Source organism: Sesamum indicum, linkage group LG9 (genome assembly GCF_026168435.1).
Source record: "Sesamum indicum cultivar Baizhima isolate 11 linkage group LG9, ASM2616843v1, whole genome shotgun sequence".
Taxonomy (NCBI): domain Eukaryota; kingdom Viridiplantae; phylum Streptophyta; class Magnoliopsida; order Lamiales; family Pedaliaceae; genus Sesamum; species Sesamum indicum.
The window spans coordinates 20,078,301-20,097,457 of NC_142665.1; the positions used below are offsets into that span (position 1 = coordinate 20,078,301).

A 19,157-nucleotide genomic window follows, 5' to 3' on the forward strand; every position below is an offset into this window, starting at 1 on the left:
TTATTATTTTTAGGAATACTTACACTGTTTTTTTTTTAAGTTTGATCAAATTATATGTAGACGGCTTTTATAAAGTTTTTATTCGATAAATAAATCAATTCGTTGGTTAAAATTTATAAAATTTGTTAATTATTTTTAAATGTAATTAAGCTCACATGTAGATTTGATGCAGTTCAATATTCACGGGTATTTTTGCAAAATTTGATTTTATTACATATAAATTCTTATGAGGTTATAAAATTATATTAAATACTGTTGAGGTTTGTTTTTATTGGAATAAATTATTTATTATATATTTTTTTTGTGGTTTTAAATTCATAAATACTAAATAAATTATATTAGAATGTACAGTGAAAAATTGAATAGAAGGGGGGGGGGGGGGGGGTGAAATTCCATTTATCTTGGGAGGGAGGGCAGGGCAGGGAGGAGGAGGCAGAGATACGGATACGGACATTAAAGTGTTTGATGGATTGCCTGAGAGAGTTGCCTCGTGATCGGAGAAGGCAGATCCATGGAAGACTGTTCCCCTTAGTCACGTGGGCTCTTTTGACTGCCCAATGACCAACCCTCCGTCGTCACTTCACTTCCCCCCTTCGCCACTCAAACCCCACTGGGGCCCCCCCGGGGGAAATCTGTATCTATAGGTGTATCTATAGGCAGCTGAGCGCCTATATATACACACACACACATTTAACGTTGGATTACATTGTGTATTTCCACACTAAATTACACGCTGCAGTGCAGTGCAGCCTCTGATCTGTGGCTTTTCTCTGCGCACCCCTATTTTTATCCAAGTTTACTGTGAGTTTCCTTCGCCTTTGCAACATTATATTCAAGAATATGGGCAACCAAACTGTTGTCTGATTGAAGACAACGTGGAGTTCTGCATTCTGCTGACTGTTATTTCGCCATTTTCTTACCTTTATCAAGCTAACAGACAACTCTGATCTCCTACCCAGCTCTCTATCCCAAGTTTTCTTGTTTCAATTCAAACATTTTATTATTACATATCCCTCTCAATCTTACTGTTTCCTAGTACTTTCTTTGCTCATCTACTCACCCTTTTTACTCTCTATATACATTTCTCATTTCCCTCTCCTCTCCACACCCTTTTCTTCTTCATTCTCTCCCTCAACAACCCTTTTTCTTTCAACTTCAATAACATTTTATTACATTTCTGTATTTTCATCAAGAATGATGCACAGGTGCAGTAGCATTTGTACCTGCGGGACGTACCACTCACAAGGCAATTCATTCTCAATGCTCTTCTCCAATGGCGCCCAGTTTTACAGAGGTTTTAATGAGGAGGAAATTTACTCTTCCGCCTCGGCCGCGCCGTCGTCGTCTCCGTCGTCTTCTGTTGACTGTACTCTTTCCTTAGGCACTCCGTCCACTCGTCTCACCAATGAGAATATCAGTAATCATCATGAGGTCAAGAAGCGCTCTTCTTGCATGTCTAACTTCGGCTGGAACATACTCCCGTCTAAGCACACCCCGTCGCCTTCAGCCTCAAAGGGCCACCGTGGGGGCGGCAATGGCAACGGTGCTGCCTCCGGCGGCGACCCTCTCTTGGCCCGCCGCTGCGCTAATTGCGACACCACCTCCACCCCCCTCTGGAGGAACGGCCCAAGAGGCCCAAAGGTACGTAACAAACAAATCACTCTCATTATACATTACTTTTTAATCTCAGCGAGGAAGGATTAATTAACCAATCAACATTTACAGTCACTCTGCAATGCCTGCGGCATCCGTTTCAAGAAAGAAGAAAGAAGAGCCACAGCAGCCGCCGCCTCAGCCACCACCCACGGCGGGCCCTCCGTGGACAACTCCTGGGCTCATCAGACCCAGAAAACGCCGTGCTACTCTTCAGCCTACGGCAACGAATTCCGTTTCGTAGAAGAGCAGGACGATCACCTGGACTCATCATCATCAGACGGCGGGATCCCTTTCCTCTCCTGGCGATTCAACGTGGCAGACAGGCCGAGCCTCGTCCACGACTTCACCAGATGAAATCAAAATTCAAACGCAAACCCTGGATCAATCCGAGGTGATGGCGACGGTGGAAGTGATAGCGATTGATGATGGAGAAATTCTCTTGCGCTTCAGTAGAGATCAGCAGATGTTTTCTTTTTTTGGGTAGCGTGGAGGTTACATAGATGGAGTAAAAATGAGTTAATTCTATGTGTCTCAATGTCCTAGATTTGCTTTTCTTTTTCCCAGCTTTTAATTTCACTTTTTTCTTTTATTTTTACAATTATTTACATATATATGTAGGATTAGGAGTAATTAACTGCTTTTGTCTGAGTTATGTTTCATACACTTTGTTCTCACATCACAGGATTGCAAGAGTTAGCTTTGTCTGCACTACCTGTTAATGTTGTCTGTGCAATCACATTTTCCCAATATATATATATATATAATATATATTTTTTAGTATTAAGGATATTATATAGTTTTGGTGATTTATAAGTTCTAAAATTTTCGAAAGATTGCACTTTTTTTTTAATGGGATTTATATATGGAATTTATTGATAATATTAGTATTTTGGATTTTTGGTGCAGATTGGAATTTTTATTTTAAATTATGTAATATGTTTTTAAAAATTAAAGATTTCGTCAAATTTGACATAAAAATTTAATCCACCATTTTTCGTCAGCTACATCTCATATTTTTAGAGTTGTGAGGAAAATTCTTACTTTAATTAGGTTTGATTACATAAAATCAATCATATTTTTAGTATTATTGTGCTTATTTATCATATGCTTGGTGTATTAATGATTTCATTTCAATTAAGATATTTTCATTTTAAATAACATTTATATATTATGCAGTAGAACAATATTTTCATCAAAGGATGTAACATTTATTGCATCATGGTTAGATAAGAAGCAAAATCCCTATTGCTTTATAAGGATGAGTCATTTCCATAGTACGAGGATTCAGTGTTTGGTAAACTATAAGTATTTTTATAAGTAATTTATAATCTATGTATGTTAGAGTTTTTTTGACTTGTAATAATAATTGAAATTAAAATAAAAAAATCGAGTTAATCATATTTTTTCATTCGAACTATCATCGTTTTTATATTTTGATATTTAATTTATTTTTTGCATGTGTGTCAATTTACCATCTCAATTAATTGTCCTCAAAATTTGTCATTTTTAACTGTTTTCAACCAAGTTTTTATCGAAAAAATATCACATGCAGTGTACATGTGATATTTAAGGTCATGTGATGGGATATTTTTCACATATACACAACATGTGATGTTTTTCCGACAGAAAAATCAATAAAACAACAGTCATATATGGAAAAGTGTGAATTTCGCAAAGTTAAGATAGTAAGTTGATAAAAAAACAAAATTAAAAAGACATTAACTTAAAAATTGAAATTAATTTTTTTCTTACTCTTTCCCTACTATTATGGTTTGGTCCCTACGATTATTCGCAAAAATAATCCTACACTCCTTGAAAATAGTCATTTTTGGTTCTGTATCTTAACAATTTATTGCAATTTTGACCGTAATAGTTAAAATTTTGATGAAATATTTCACATCCTAAGTACGTAGCTATTATGTGACCGGCTAATTGGGGGAAAAACATATTGAAACAATAATTTATTTTCCCCTCAGTAATTTATGATTGACGTTTATTGATTGTCAATAATTAAAATTCATGATATAGTCGTAATCATTTGAAAAAAAATTATGGATGAAGCGTTTTTTCCTTGTTCATTGAGTGCACCACGAGAGATATTGTAGAGCTTTATGATCACATTTTCGTATCATATGTTTGAGTCACACTAGTTGAGATGTATACTAATCTTTTTACAGTAGAAATGGGCCAAAAAGTTAAAAGTTATTATTGGGCCGAAATTTTAGTTAAAGCCCATTGGTCAGTCCACTCAAAGAAGCGGCCCATTGGCCTGTCACTTTCTCCGAGTCTGGGGTTTAAGGCAAAGTTTCGTTCCAGGGTTTAGCAAACGCTCAATTGCAAACCTCATCACCCTCTCCTGGCCACGAGGATAGTTCTTCAGTAGGAGGGGACGAAGCAGGAGGAGAACTTGAAGAGCTTATGGCCTCAGGAGCAGAAACCTATCCGGATTCCACGAATTTGAAGTTGAGAGAGCTGTTAAAGGAGGTTCAGCTGGATTACTCTCCGGCAAATACTACAATCATCAACGATGTCGTTTCCTCCATCAGAGACGCCATCAACAGTATCTCGGACGGCCTCCAGGTGCGTTCTCCACTACCGCGTTCCTTTCTTCGGTGTTAAAATTATTTTTTTTTTCGTGAAAATGTTTTTCACTTTGTGTTGCTGCGTGGTTGAGTTTGCTGATTTATTGTTGTTTCGATTTCGGTAGGTCACAGCTGATGTTGCGCCAGGGTTTGTTCGAGATGTTGGTGCAGATAAAGTCGAGTTTAAGTTCAGGAAGCCCAAGTCTATAGAAGTTGGGGGAAGTTATTCATTTCAATGCATTGCGAAGCCGGATGTGAATGTCGATCTTTTTTTGAGACTGCCTAAGGTATTTGTTCAGTTTCGTAAGGAATAAGTGGTGAAGCTTTTAGAAGGACATATTGCTGGCCTAGCTTTAGCTGGTCGAGAAGTGGTAGGACTTATGTAATTATGTGCTCATTTATTGAAATCCTAAAAAGACTTCTCTTTTCTGGTATGTGGCGGTGCCATTCATTTGTAATTCGAGATTATGTGTAAATTGGGGGCCAAAGATAAACTCTTTCTAAAGGAACTCACTTATATAATACACTACTTTTTAGGTTATAAACTTGGGCTTGAGTCTTCCCAATAATCCATTCTTAACTACCAGCGACATTTTTCTTTTTGTTTTTGGTTTCCTATGGTTAAACCTGTGTAACATTGATGGAAAGATCTATATGTCTCGTCTCAATGATTTTTGCTTCCGTTGGCTTCTGAAATTGCACTGAGTTATTGACTGCTGTTATCATGTAATAACAAGTTATTGTGATGGTATTAAGAGTAACAAGTTATTTTTGGTCTCTAGAATGCAAAATCATGGATGGGCTTAAAAAAATAGGTGGGATGGGAACTTTGAGATGCAAGTCTTGCTTTCTGGTTACATGGTGTAGGAATGCGGTAGGTGTCCAAAGAATGCTCTTAGAAATCTAGGCAGGTGAAAATCTAATCTTTATTGCTTCAAGAGTTCAAATTTTATGCCTTGGAGGTAATAAACTTATGGTGGTTGGTTATCTTCCAGTTCACCAAAGAAATAAGGATCAAAATAGGCCTCGACACTGATATTACGTTGTATTGAAGTTTCAACTAATTCAGTTTGCAGTACCTTAAACTTGAATTATTTTTATGTTTCTTGACAGGATTGCTTCCATGAAAAGGACTATCTAAATTATCGTTACCATGCCAAAAGATTCCTTTATCTGTGCATCATCAAGAACCATTTGAAACTTTCTTCTTTAGTCCAAGATGTAAAATGGTCGGCATTTCATAATGAGGCACGCAAGCCTATACTGGTTGTTTATCCAGGTCTAGATTCTCCAAAGCATATGCTCCATGTCCTTTTACCTTTAGTTGTGATTTCCCATCAAGCTACTTATACTGCTCATTTGTCAATTTTTCAGCTGCACGGTTATCCGACAATACTGTATTTTCCCTGAAAATAATTCCGACAGCTTCTTCTCTATTCACCTTATCAAAATTGAACTTTGAGAGGAACAATATCCGCTCCCTAAGTCAAGGTATTAAATGTCTCGTGTTCGCTAACTTAAGTTTAACTCTCAATTCCTAAAATTTCCGCTATTGGGTCTTTTACCAGCTACACCAAAGTACAACAACAGTATTCTGGAGGACATGTTTATTGAGGATAATGCAGATTTCATTAAGAGAACTTTCACAGGATGCAAGGAACTGAGAGAGGCTTTGTTACTTTTGAAAGTATGATAAGCAATATGGTGCTTCTTAATTGTTTTTAACTTTTTCTCGTGCTCATGTAATTGGCCCTTTTTATTCTTCCTCTTGTCGCGGAAAATTCTATTTGATGCGGATGATGTAGGTTTGGGCCCGGAAGAGCTCTCTATTTGTTCATGACTGCTTAAGTGGTTTCTTGATCACTGTCATTGTTGCATACCTTGCATCCAAGTCTGGTAAAAATCGAATCAACAGTTCAATGGACCCCAAGCAGATTTTGCGCATCACACTGGACTTCATTGGTATGTGCAAGGTTCATTATGTCTCTCCTATAACACATCTATTTTGGTATAATTACTGCAGATTTGTCCTCCTTTTGAATTTGAAATGTAGATTGCTGGATATAAAACTTCCTTCACTGACACGGATGCTATATTTCCGCCATTTCAGATTTCAAATGTCTCCTAAAGTGATGGGGGTTAATAAAACTTTATTTATTTAAAATATAGATGTGATCATGTAGTCATATCTAGTCCCGTATCTGCATTTGTGCCAAATTATGATGCCTGAGATGTTCTCTACCAAAATTATTTTCACTTTAGGATCTCAAAGTCAAAAGTCATTGGGGTTACAGGCTCTATGTTTTGCTTAGAATTGCTTGTGATTACACGAGTTTTTCTACCAGCTATAATTCTGTTCTTGATAGTTTTCCTTTATTTAGTCATTAATGTTTCAGAACCTGCTCCATGTTATTCTCCATCTCAAAAACCCAGGGTAATGTTTAGGAGATGTTCTGATTCAATGATATAGTGTTTTATAGGGTATTTTGACTGTACAGCTATTATACTGAAATGCTGGAACAGTAAGTTCATTCATTTTCGTGTGGGGGGTCTTCATAATAGCAACTTCTCAGCATTTTACCATGGTGAACCACTGTTGTGCCACTTGGAGATGACTAAATGCTTCATGATATTGATTGTAATGGTTTTAATGGTTGCCTGACTGTCGGGGTTCATGTTAGTGGCGAGCTTACATTTCATGTTGTTGGATTTGTTAGTCTGTCTCATATTCGTGTTGCACTCAATTAGTGAAACATTGAGCAGTGTTTAACCTTACTTCTTTATAAAGATGCTCACAATGATTGCACTGCTCATATTTTATTTCTGTCTTCAAGACAAACCCGTCTCAGTTTTGTGTCAAACATCTGAATGATTAACTTCCAGTTATGTTATCTTGAGATAAGAAAACATTCAGCAAATATAATCCATGTAAAATATCTTCTCAAATTACTTGGCCTTTTATCTTTTGCAGCCAATTCCAAGGTATGGGATAGTGGACTCTTCTTTCAGCCAGAAGGTGAAAGAAGCATTTCAGATAAGGTATTTTAACCAATGATCATCTTCCAACTAAAGTTATCTCAGTTTCGTTTCAATTTGGTTGCTACTCAATTAATTCCATCCTCCAGTTGTCCTCATTTATGTTGAGCTAGGCACTGTTAACAGGAGTCTTGCACTTAATTCAAATACAATGAACTAAGCAATTGTGCTCCTCTTCCGGACATTTAGAGATTTATGGAGTGTGAACATTAATCTTCTACTAGACATAGTGCAGATTCCCATGCTGTGTCAGTTTTATGCCTGTAAGACAGCTGTTTTCATGTTCTGCATGATGCCTTGTCTTTCATTCCTCTCACCTGAGTGCTACTTGTCGAGTTGCCTTAACTTTGGGATTGGGACAGTAATTTTATCACGTACAAGATGGTTTGTCTTAACAATTTGTTGTGCTTGAGTGCCAATTATTGAGTATGGGCTGCTTTACTGGTAATGATTACAATATTGGCCTTAAAAATGATGTTGTTGCCATTTTAATATCGATGTCCAAGTTTGGAGTTGCAGGACAGGAAGACAAAATTGCAATCATTTCCAATAATCATTTGTGATTCATTTGCCAACTACAACATGGCATTTCGGATGTCACCAAGTGGTTTCCAAGAGGTTGGATCTTTTGAATTCTTCCATAAGGATAGGCATGGATCGCTGTCTAGCATCCTTTGCACCAATCATATTCTGCTAACATCATATTTAAAAATTCTGTTTTCAGCTCCGCGATGAGGCTGCTCTGGCGCTTACTTGCATGGATAAATGTACAGATGGCGGTTTTGATGAGATCTTTATGACCAAGATTGACTATCCTGCCAAGTATGACTATTGCATAAGGTACATCGTAATTTATATATATTTATGTAAGTATATTTGGGTCTTCCAACAATTTTTGTCATTGTATTGTTTACTTAGTCATTTGCAGACTATGGCTATAGCTTAATGTTAGTGCATCCACAAGGCTGATATCAAGCGATGATTGTAAATGTATGCTTGAGTCTTTTCAAAGATTCAAGAATCTGTTAAGGAAAAAGAGACAAAATTCACTAATCACCGAGCGATTGCAAACTGGAGAATCAGACGCATTTAGAGTCATCTTATGCTTCAGAATGAGGATGACGGATTAGGCAGAAAATAAGCTAGAAACATAGCTAGCACTGTCATAATACAGTGCAAAGTTGGTATCTAGGATGTAATAATGTATAAATTTACTTGAATATATGAGTATATTCACCCGCTACTTTATTGCCGTCTGTGGGTTTGCTTGCTTCTTGCCTCACAGATTTCCATTTTATATTAAACATTTGAACTTGAAGGACAACGATGATTTCCAGTTTCTAGCGCTGTCATCATAGAGTAGATGAGAGTTAAGAAAGAGCTAAATACGAATTTGGTATCTAGGATGTAATGATGTATAAATTTACTAGCACATGTGAATCTTTTCATCTGTTACTTTATTACCATGTGTTTGCTTGCTTCTTGCCTCACACATTGGCACTATAGATTGAACCTGAAGGACAACCATGATTTCCATGCTTCTGGATTTTGCTTGGATGATGAATGTTGGAGGTCTTATGAGCAGAGGGTACTGTGTGTAATCGATCAAGCATTGAGAGGGAGAACTAAGCTTATTCGAGTAATCTGGAGAAATGCTCCTTCTGAATACGATTTTGAGAATGTAAGAAATTTACTAATAGTTAGTATGATTTGAAGTGTCATCCCATGGGAGAATGTTTTTGACTCCAGCTTCTTGTAATTTTGGTTTTAAACCTTTAGGGTTTATCTATGCTGGATAGAGAAGCTATGTTTATTGGGATTGCAATTGGATCTATGGAGGAAGCCTTCAAACAGGCGGTCATTGGTCCAAGTCCCGAAGACAGAGATAAGGTGGTTTACTTTTGCTTACCTAAGTTTTTGGAGGGTTATCATATGCAAATTTTGTGTATCTCTCTAGCCTTTCTCAGTGGATTCCTTATTGCAATAGGCTGTAGAGTTTAGAAAGTTCTGGGGGGATAAAGCTACACTTAGATGGTTTCGTGATAGTAGAATTGCTGAAGTTGCAGGTGAGGATTCATAATATTTACATCTCTTGCTGCTGTGCGACACTACTGTTAATTATATGATATACCTTACATTGTGCTGTGATTGTAATAGTGTGGGAGCATGAGGAATGGGAAAAGCATCTCATCATAAAGGAAATGACAGAGCATGTTCTAATGCGTCATCTATCCCTTCCGAAACAAAATATCATTTCTATTGTAGATCAACTTGATTTTGTGCTTTGCCATGGCAATAGAGGTATGGTTTTATGTTTCTTGTTATTCTATCATTTCATTTAGAAGTATGGTGGCGACCTAAATCACTAACCATTATTATTTTTTTCAGACCCTATTTCCTTATCCAAAAATTTGTTGAAGGCATTTGATGACCTGTCAAAGCAATTGCGAGGTCTTGACGACATCCCTCTAAGGATATCCAGCGTGCAGCCACTGGATTCAGGTTTCTTTTTCAAATGAAGTGTACTTCACAACCCCATCCCCCACCCTACCATAATCCACAGTCACATGCTTCCAGAGCTCTGTCCTCCACAAATTATTTATATCCTTTCCTCCTCCCACCTTTCCCATCCTTTTCTTTTTCAAACAATGTAGGAGTTATCACTTCTATACTGTCAACTAATGCTAAATGCTTACCAATACAACAGCTTTTAGGTTGACATCTGTCTTTCCTCCCTCACCGCATCCATTAGCACATGAAGAGGGCACTCGTATAAAACTGGAGAAACTTACTGCAACCTGTATTCAACCACTGGAAGTTATGATTCAGGCAAGAACAGCAGCTAACATATATTTTCAATTCTTATCAATACGTACTGGGAACCAACTTTTTACTTCCCTATAGCTCGAAGGTTCTGGAAACTGGCCAATGGACGAACTTGCTATGGAGAAGACTAAGTCTGCATTTCTCCTCAAAATTGCGGAAAGGTTGGTTTTGATTGAGTTTTGTCCCAAAAAGGGGGGAAAAAACAAACAGCATATGAATTATTTATCTGATTGTACTGCTTGGCAGCCTACATGCCAAACGGGGGATTACATGTACAGCTACAGAGGATGATGTAGATGTTTTCATGTCTGGATATGCTTTTCGTCTAAAAATCTTGCATGAGAGAGGTTTGAGCTTGGTCAAAAGACAGGGTACTAGATCTTTTTTTTACCTGGTCAGTTACCACATCTTCTGTTGCAGCTACAATCAACAACTTAACTTTGAATGCCATACTTTACATTTTTAGGTGGTGCACAAGCGAAGCGTGTTCTCTCTTCAGACAAGAAACTTTTTCTTCGTGGTCAACATTCTAGCATGATTAATGGTTTGCGAGGCCGTTACCCTATATATGGGCCTGTTGTTCGGTGAGAATTTGAAGTTGTTCTTCCATACCGACCAAAAGGACCAAGAAAGAAGCACCTTTGTCCAATTTCTAATTTGGAATTGTTTGGTTCATTTTTAAGGCTTGCGAAACGATGGGTATCTGCACATCTATTTTCAAACTCATTAACAGAAGAGGCAATTGAGCTGTTGGTTGCACACTTATTTTTGAAGCCTTTGCCATTTAGACCGCCGTGCTCCCGGATAACTGGATTTTTAAGGTTGATTCCCCCCCCCCCTCTTCATATAAAGCATCTTACTTTATCACATTCTATGTCTTTGAATGGGGTGTATATCCTTTATGGACTCCCGTGCAATTCTTTACCAAGTCTTTGACTTTGCTTTACTAAGTTTATGTCAAACTTTGTGGGGATTTGCTTTCTTGCTTTCATCATTATTAACAACATTTCCTGAGGTGTTTCTGCACTTTGGAATCTTACCATGATGTAGTTTATGTCAAACTTTGTGGGGATTTGCTTTCTTGCTTTCATCATTATTAACAACATTTCCTGTGGTGTTTCTGCACTTTGGAATCTTACCATGATGTGCTGAGTATTCTGCTTGACACTGAATATGAGATTCCAGTCTGGGATTAATCATTAAGTCCACTGTGTATATTTCCTTTAAGTTTTCCGTCGGGTTTACTCATTCTGGCTGTTAGAATGCAGCACATGCATTAGCGTTATTCATTAAAAGAGAGGAGAATGTAGGAAAAAAATAGAAGTATTTATTGTTGAGATGTCAGGGAAAGCAGACGGGCAGAAAAAGGAAAACTTTGCCCTTGCAGCTTTATAGTACCCATTATTGAGAGAATTAGTTAACCTTCCCATTTGTTTGACATGTCGTCTGAATAAAATTTGAGTTTTCCAGCTATTTTTATTGGTGAAATACATTTGTTACTCTTACGCATCCAGGCATGGTAGAAAGTAATGCTTTTATAGTTTGATTGGGTTGGAGCAAAGGATTATATTATATAGGGAAAAATGGAAGATGAAAAGGGGATTCTCTTGTTTGGCCAGTCTAAGGGCTTGTGCAGGTCTCCATGGAAAGACGAAAGAGAGCAAGATGTTGAACCCTTTTTGTCTCCAGACATGAACTTGGGAAATTTCTCTATTTCTGGGCTCTCCATGGGAACCCTTCACTTCTTCAATTTTAAGTTTGGTCTGCCGTGGGGTGTGGGACCTGGCTGTTTTATGAAAGAAAACCAGATAATATATATATATATATGAAATTTTGTAAGGTAGGAAAGGTTGCAGCCATTTTGAATCCAAACATTGACTAAATGGGTTCTTTGTAGTCGGTCAAGGTGCTCCCATTTTGCTGATCCGAGATCTGAATAATTTGCTTTGGTCTGTAGACAACAATGAGTAGTGGGTTCAGATTAACTGTAACACCATGGCATGATCCATTCAAAAGGTAGCTCAAGTGTAAAAAAATTAACATTTTGGTTCTTCTTTCTTAATTTAAAACTGGTTTGTAGTATATTCTTTGAATCTGTGCGGTCCTTATTTTATTTGATTAACATTGAATTTTCTTGTTTATCTTCTCAAATTTCGGTATTAAGCATATGTACTTTTTTGCAGATTCCTAAGATTGCTGTCAGAGTATGACTGGAATTTTTCTCCTTTAACTATCGACATCAATGGTGATTTCACTCCTGCTGATGTCAAAGAAATAAATGCAAGTGCTCCAACTAAAATCTTTATTTTTCTTCTTTTGTTTATTTCTTGAGCAACTTGTGAACTTTGTACTGATGGAGCTCTGCACATATTTATGTCGGATAGGAGAATTTCATGTCAAATAGGAAAGAGTATGAAAAGAATCTGCAGAATGTTAAACCTGCTATGTTTTTGGCAACTGCTTATGACAAGGAATCTGAAGCTTGGACCGGACAATCACCGACAGCAGCAGTAAGTAGCTCTAGAAATCCGGATTTGTTTTGTCATGAGCTCTCACTTAGTTGAATCTTTTGTTAGTGGAACTCTTGGTAGTGTGGTGTTGAATCTTTAGTGAAAAGAAATTTGCTTTGATGTGGAAACCTTCTAAAGAACCTTACTTTGTTCTGGAGGTATTCAGAAACTTATTTTTGTTTTAAATGGTATTTGGCGTTAATGCTAGTGATTGATGCATCAGGACCTTAGGCGATTGGCAGCATACGCAACCAGCAGTGCAAATTTTTTTACCAGCATCATCATGAATAATCAGATTGATTCTTATGGATGTGAAGTGAGTCAAGGCCCTTTATTTTTTCAGATTATTTTTGGTTTATTCTGCTGGTGTTGGTTACAATCTGCATTTGTTTATCGTGCAGCGCATTTTCCGCACACCTCTGAACAACTACAACGCTGTCATTCTCCTGCACAGGGATAAACTGCCTTATCCACATCGTCTTCTGTTCCCATCTGAAGTCAAACAAGGTTCGGTTGGTCTTCCTGGTGTGTGCTCATGGAGGAAATTGCCACTCTTCATATCCATAGCTGCGCACGTAAAATGTAACTTCTTGTTTACTGTTATGGGACATCTAATTCCATTTGCTTCCATGCAGGGAGGCACGTGCTATGTGGGAGAGCTAGCAAAACTTTCCAACCCTTCTTATCGCCTGGAGATATGAACGGAAATTCAGAGGAACTGAAGAACAAATTGATGGTGAACTTTGATCCACTAAGATATTTTGTAACTGACATCGAGGCAAGTAGCAAATCTTATTTCCATATTTGCCAACTGTTATCATGACCTTGTATCTGAGCTGTTTATCCGTCATCATATGCAGAGAGAGTTTCCGGACATATTTAAGGTGTGGTATGATTCTTTTGGAGGTGATGCCATTGGCTTGACATGTGGAAATCAAAGTTCCAAGGTAAAAATGGTTCCTAATTCCCAAGGCTTTTATATCATGCAGTAATATTGTTTCTTGACCACCCATTATGGTCTCAGAAGCGAGGAAGAGATGATAATGGTGAGGACAACGATCTACTTGACACACTGAAAGCTGTGGGTCAACTCGGCAAGGGATTCGTAAAAAGTGTACATTTCCTCAAGGCCCCAAAACTAAGCACTTGAATTTCCATTGTACTAAATCTTTTAGATCAAGAAACGCATAACCAACCATTGTAGTCTACTGAAAAAAATCCTAACTCTGCTGATTTCTGGAAGAAGAGGCGCAGCATCAAAGTTAGGATCAGGAGGCTCGTCTATCTCCTTGGGAAGCATTTTTCATGCATATTTTACCGAATTTGTTTCACAACAAGTATTTATACATAGTCGCTCTGGGGATCAAAAGCTGAGAAGGAGTGGAAACGGACAGTTATGGTTAGAAATAGGTTACAGGTAACAGGAAGCATTTCCTTGGTCTGAAGGTCTCGGCCTACCATAATCTTGAGTTTATCACTAGATTTGACTACGCAGAGCTTGTTAAAATCAGCGAAGTTGGTAGCGCAGACAGTCAGCTCGTTTGCATATTGAAGGTGAAACGTACTAGTGTAATGGCATTAGAAAGCAGGCCAACTGTTTATAGTTGTTGTAACCTTTCATGTCTTGTAGACAGTCAATCAACGTTTTTTTGTAATTCCGACTTAAACTGAATATGTAGAAAAATTTTGGCATTGAGAAACTTTCGTTTTGGTTTATGCATCAAACTGTAGGTACTTAGTTTGATTTTCTATCAAAAGTATCGTTTACTGTTCATGGCACCGACTCATATACACATTATCACGACAATTGACAGAGAAGAAAGTAAAATGGGAACAGGATGATAAGATGCCCTGATCATTTTACAACCTCGGAGACCGGAGTAGAAAATCAACTTGGTTTAAATATTTGACAACTGCACGTGAATCCGAATTTAAGTATGCAAACCAATAAAATGCATTTTTTCTTTTAAATTTGTTCAAATTATTATGGAATTTGAAACTTTGAACTTTAAGTTTTGATTAAATTTGACTATGGATGGAATCATGAAGAAGCTGCAACTGATGTAACTGAATCACTCTGATGATTTCAAGCACATCTTATATTTTAACTAATTGAATTGAATTTGAGTTTGAGTTTGAAAATTTATTTAATAAGAAGTTTGGGATAACTATGTCGGTCTCTCATTTAAGTTTGATGTAATTATAGATAAATATTTTGTGATATGGAAAATTACAATTAGTATTCTCAATGTATATTTCCATGCAATAAATAATTATTTTTGTTAGCCAAAGTTTACTAAATTTATTGACATTAACAAAAAATAATAGAACGAAAGTTTATATTTATTGCAGATTAATTTATTACTAACTTATTATATATCAAATAAATCTTTATTTGACAAAATAATAAGTTAGTAATAAGTCAATCGGAGCAAATATGAATTTCATTAATTTTTTTTGCTAATATCAACAGATTCGGTGAATTTTAACTAACTGATGAGTCTATTTGTTGAATAAAATAATCCTCAAGATACTAAAATGTCTATTCGTAATTACACCATGAGAGGGTCGTATAATTATCCCGAAAGGTTTTGTTCAAACTTGATGTATAAGTTTAACAACTGGGGTATAAATGGTAAGTATCTAGTAATTTAATTTATTTTTCAAATTTAGCTCAATTTTGATCAAATTAAATATATATATATAATTATCTTGGTAAATAAAATAAAGGGATAATTACACTCCTCTTTTTCAAGATTTATTGTAATTACATATACACCCCTTGTGATTCGAGAAATTATATCTAATATTTTTGAGGTTTACTTTAGTCTAACAAATAAGTCCCTTCTATTCGTCAAAATTCACCAAATTTACTGATATTAACAAAAGAATTAGAAAAAAAATATATATTTATTCCTGATTGACTTATTACTGATTTATACCAATTAAATAAATTTTTTTATAATCAAATTACCCTCGTATGTTTTTATGCATTAATGTATATGAGAAGATATATAGTTTAATTCGAAAAATTTGTTTGATATGCAATAAGTTAGTTTTAAATCATGATAAACATCAAGTTTTATTCAGTTTTTTCGTTAATATCAATAATTTAGTGAATTTTAGCTCTTAAGGAAATTTATTTGTTAAATAAAAATAAATTGAAGGTAATAAAAATAATTTTTTAAATTATTAAAAATTTATGTATAATTGCACTGAAATTTAAGGAAGGGTAAGTTTAATTGTTCCTAAAATAAAAGATTTTGATGTGTTTTGAATTTGAATTATTTGTCCCTTCCCTTGTTTTCCCATATGACTGAAGTGATCCCTAATTTCTTGATTTCGTTTGGTCATCACTAAGCAGAGCATCGGCCTCTGCAATTCAATCCGATCTCCCTCCACTCCCAGGTTTTCTGATGAGATTTTATACTCGATTCAAGTAAAGCTGAAGTGAAAGAATCCCACATTTTTTCCGCTCTTTGCCTTGTCTCTGAGTGGTCGAGAAAAATGGGTCTTCTCAGCATAATTCGGAAAATCAAGCGCAAAGAGAAGGAGATGCGCATTCTCATGGTGTAATTACCGCTGAAACTGCTGTTCTTTTTTGAATCTTTACTGTTTTATCTCATGATAATATTGTCTTGTATGAATTTTGGTCAGTAATTCATGTTTTTATGTTTGGGTTATTGGTGAAGGGGTCTTGATAATTCTGGAAAGACGACGATAGTGATGAAGATCAATGGTGAAGACACCAGTATAATCAGCCCCACACTTGGCTTCAACATTAAGACCATCTCTTACCAGAAGTATGTCTTTTCTTTTTTGTGGGTATTCTTAGAAACTACATAGTTCATACCTAGTGCTTGTAGTGTTTGTTGAGTTGATAGGAAAAAAGATGAGACAGTTGATTCCAGAAGTTACTTGTGGTTATGGTGAATGTGGTGTTATTTGTAGGTATACTTTGAATATATGGGATGTCGGAGGGCAGAAAACGATAAGGTCGTACTGGAGGAACTATTTTGAGCAAACTGATGGATTGGTTTGGGTGGTGGATAGTTCAGATCTCAGAAGACTGAATGATTGCAAATATGAGTTGGATAATCTTCTCAAAGAAGAGGTATATTCTCTCTTTTCCGTATTGTTCCTTTTGTAGTAGTTCTATTTATGAGAGCATCTTTTGATTCAAATGAAGCATCAGGTTTGTGCATTGATAGTTCTTGGCCCTGAATGTAATTTGAATACTTGTTTTCCCGTCGTTCCACAAATGCCCATGAGTGAACTGTCTAACTGCAAGTTCTAGAGAGCTGATCTTTATATGCAGAGAATTACAACCACGTACTATTTTGACATGCCCTTTGTCATGTTTCTACTTTCTGTGCTGTTTAATGATCCAAGAACTTGTATTTTTTGTAGTAAATCTGAATATTTTTGACATCTTGTAAGACACTGCATACAACATAATTACATAAACCATCATCCTGTACATTAATTGAGATTTGGTTTTGTAAGCATGGAACTGTGACTAGATGTACTTATTCAGTCTTCTATTTGGTAACTTCCGAGCATCCTGAAGTTTTCTAATCATGTATTCAGAATGTAACAAACATAGAGAATTTTCTTTCCCTCCTTTTTGCCAGGTGAAGGTACAGAATGCATCATGGGATATGTACAAAGATGAATTCTAATTTTTTAAAGTATAACCACCACTTGATGAATATACTAGCTTTTGTGATCTTTTGATATTAATGTTTCTTGTTTGACAAAAGGTAATGTATTTCAGCAGAAAATTTCACTTGTTTTCACATTTACTTGTCTGCATTCTTGGTTATCTTTGACTGGGTATAAATTTTTCTTTGCAGAGGCTATCGGGGGCATCATTATTGATTTTTGCAAATAAACAGGACATACAAGGTTCTTTATCACCTGGTGAGATAGCTAAGGTAAGGATTTCAGATTATTTGCCTTCGCTTACTTTTTAAGTGGTAGTCCTTTTGTGTCGAGGATTTATGTTTCTGTCAAAACTTAAGAAGCAGGTTTGGTTTTCTGGGAATTTTTTTGGGAGCTCGAGTCTCATTCTTGATGCCCTGAAGCAATAGATGCAGATGTATGGAAATTTTTGGAGTGATTTATTTTCCTTACAGCACAAATGTACACTTTGTTAGATTCTTCTGGAAATATTTTCTTGCCAAAGCATGCCCTGCATGTTAACAATGAAAATTTAATATTGTACAAATGAGGAAGTGCCTTGTTTACAGCAAAGATGGTACTAAGTTTATTTCCAGACCATTGTCTTAGAGTATAAAGGCTTTTCTCATGTAGTAATCATTGTATTTAGGCATGGACAGGCATTTTCTGAGGATTGCTTTCTTTCAGCAGGTCCCACATGTTCTTTTATTCAAGTGGCTACCTGGTATTGATGTTTAGTTGTAGCATACTATTAACCTTATCCAATCTTTCTTTGGCCCTGATGGTCTCAGTAGAAGCTGGAGATAAATTTGTCCATGTGATGGCTATTTTACCACCACTTCATTCGTACTAGCATCTGTACATGGTTTCTACATTAGGTTGTCACGTAAGCAAAGAGACACCCTCATCTCATATTCTAGAAGTCTGTACATTAGGTTGTCACGTCTGTACAAGGCAATAGCTGATATTGTGATACTGATACCTTATAAACCTTTTATTCATATTAATGCAATAGGAGAATAATGATCTTATTTCTAACTCATACTTTGGACATTGTGTTGCGTTTTTCCATTATCTCAAGAAGGAGAAACTGATGGAGCTCAACTTTGATAGAAATGATTATTTTCTGTGCTTGTCCTCTTCTTCAAGTTTCTCCGCCTGAAATTCTAACTTGATTAAGATTACCTGTTTCTTTAGGTGCTCAACTTGGAAGCCATGGACAAAAGCCGACACTGGAAAATTGTGGGATGTAGTGCATATACCGGGGAGGGGCTGCTTGAAGGGTTTGATTGGTTGGTTCAAGACATTGCCTCAAGAATTTACATGCTTGATTAGGCTGTTGATTGATCAGGATGAATTTTTCCTGACATATTTGTAGTGCACCCATCTTAATACTGATGAGCAGGCTGCCACGACGAGAGCATTGAAATCCCCTAAGAAACTTGCATTCCTGCATGGGAAAAGAGAACTGGAATAGCTTATGCTTCCACCTAAATCTTCTCTCTTGTTTGATAACGTTTGTAGGCCATTGCAACAGTCTGCTATTCGGAAATTGTAGCTGGATTTGTTTTTGTAAACTTCTGATACACTTAAAGATCCTGTGTTCTTAGGCGTTGCGTGCCACAATTATCAAGATTCGATATTGCACGTCAGATGCATACAGTTCAGCGCGTCTTTAATTCATTTTATATCACTATTAAAATACAAAATCGAATATATGAAAATACATATATATTTATTTATATCTTTCTTTTCTTTTTATTTTTCTCTTACGATATTTATAAATCTTTAAGACATATAAAGTAATATTCGAATAGAACTCAAGAGGAGTTTTAGTTAAATCAATTATAAGTTGAGCTCGCAT

The 19,157-nt window shown here is 36.3% G+C and overlaps 3 protein-coding genes across 5 annotated transcripts; all 3 read left to right on the plus strand.

Moving 5' to 3' along the window:
- Positions 1–426: 426 nt before the first annotated feature.
- LOC105177994 (GATA transcription factor 19-like) lies at positions 427–2,332 on the plus strand. Of its 2 annotated transcripts, XM_088884573.1 has the most exons (3): positions 427–801; positions 1,194–1,641; positions 1,726–2,332. In XM_088884573.1, the coding sequence occupies exons 2-3, from the start codon at positions 1,195–1,197 to the stop codon at positions 2,008–2,010; spliced, it is 732 nt and encodes a 243-aa protein (XP_088740699.1). In that variant the 5' UTR covers positions 427–801; position 1,194; the 3' UTR covers positions 2,011–2,332. The 2 variants fall into 2 exon arrangements, with proteins under 2 accessions (XP_088740699.1, XP_011099620.1); XM_011101318.3 differs by having other exon boundaries at positions 428–1,641.
- Positions 2,333–3,967: 1,635 nt separating this feature from the next.
- Positions 3,968–14,310, plus strand: LOC105177993 (nucleolar protein). 2 transcript variants are annotated; one of them, XM_011101317.3, is made up of 26 exons: positions 3,968–4,236; positions 4,364–4,525; positions 5,352–5,517; positions 5,613–5,729; positions 5,807–5,925; positions 6,044–6,200; positions 7,210–7,277; positions 7,794–7,892; positions 7,999–8,114; positions 8,781–8,955; positions 9,054–9,164; positions 9,262–9,340; positions 9,432–9,575; positions 9,663–9,776; positions 9,982–10,103; positions 10,179–10,261; positions 10,347–10,471; positions 10,567–10,684; positions 10,784–10,921; positions 12,284–12,380; positions 12,485–12,610; positions 12,834–12,926; positions 13,012–13,117; positions 13,246–13,388; positions 13,471–13,557; positions 13,635–14,310. In XM_011101317.3, the coding sequence occupies exons 1-26, from the start codon at positions 4,075–4,077 to the stop codon at positions 13,758–13,760; spliced, it is 3,153 nt and encodes a 1,050-aa protein (XP_011099619.1). In that variant the 5' UTR covers positions 3,968–4,074; the 3' UTR covers positions 13,761–14,310. The 2 variants fall into 2 exon arrangements, 1 of the variants encoding a protein (XP_011099619.1); XR_016067394.1 differs by having other exon boundaries at positions 13,012–13,135; positions 13,246–13,557; positions 13,635–13,773.
- Positions 14,311–15,890: 1,580 nt separating this feature from the next.
- Positions 15,891–18,945, plus strand: TTN5 (ADP-ribosylation factor family protein). The gene is made up of 5 exons (XM_011101313.3): positions 15,891–16,182; positions 16,303–16,413; positions 16,562–16,724; positions 17,467–17,547; positions 18,491–18,945. Exons 1-5 carry the CDS (start codon positions 16,118–16,120, stop codon positions 18,626–18,628), a joined length of 558 nt encoding a protein of 185 aa, XP_011099615.1. The 5' UTR covers positions 15,891–16,117; the 3' UTR covers positions 18,629–18,945.
- Positions 18,946–19,157: the final 212 nt, after the last annotated feature.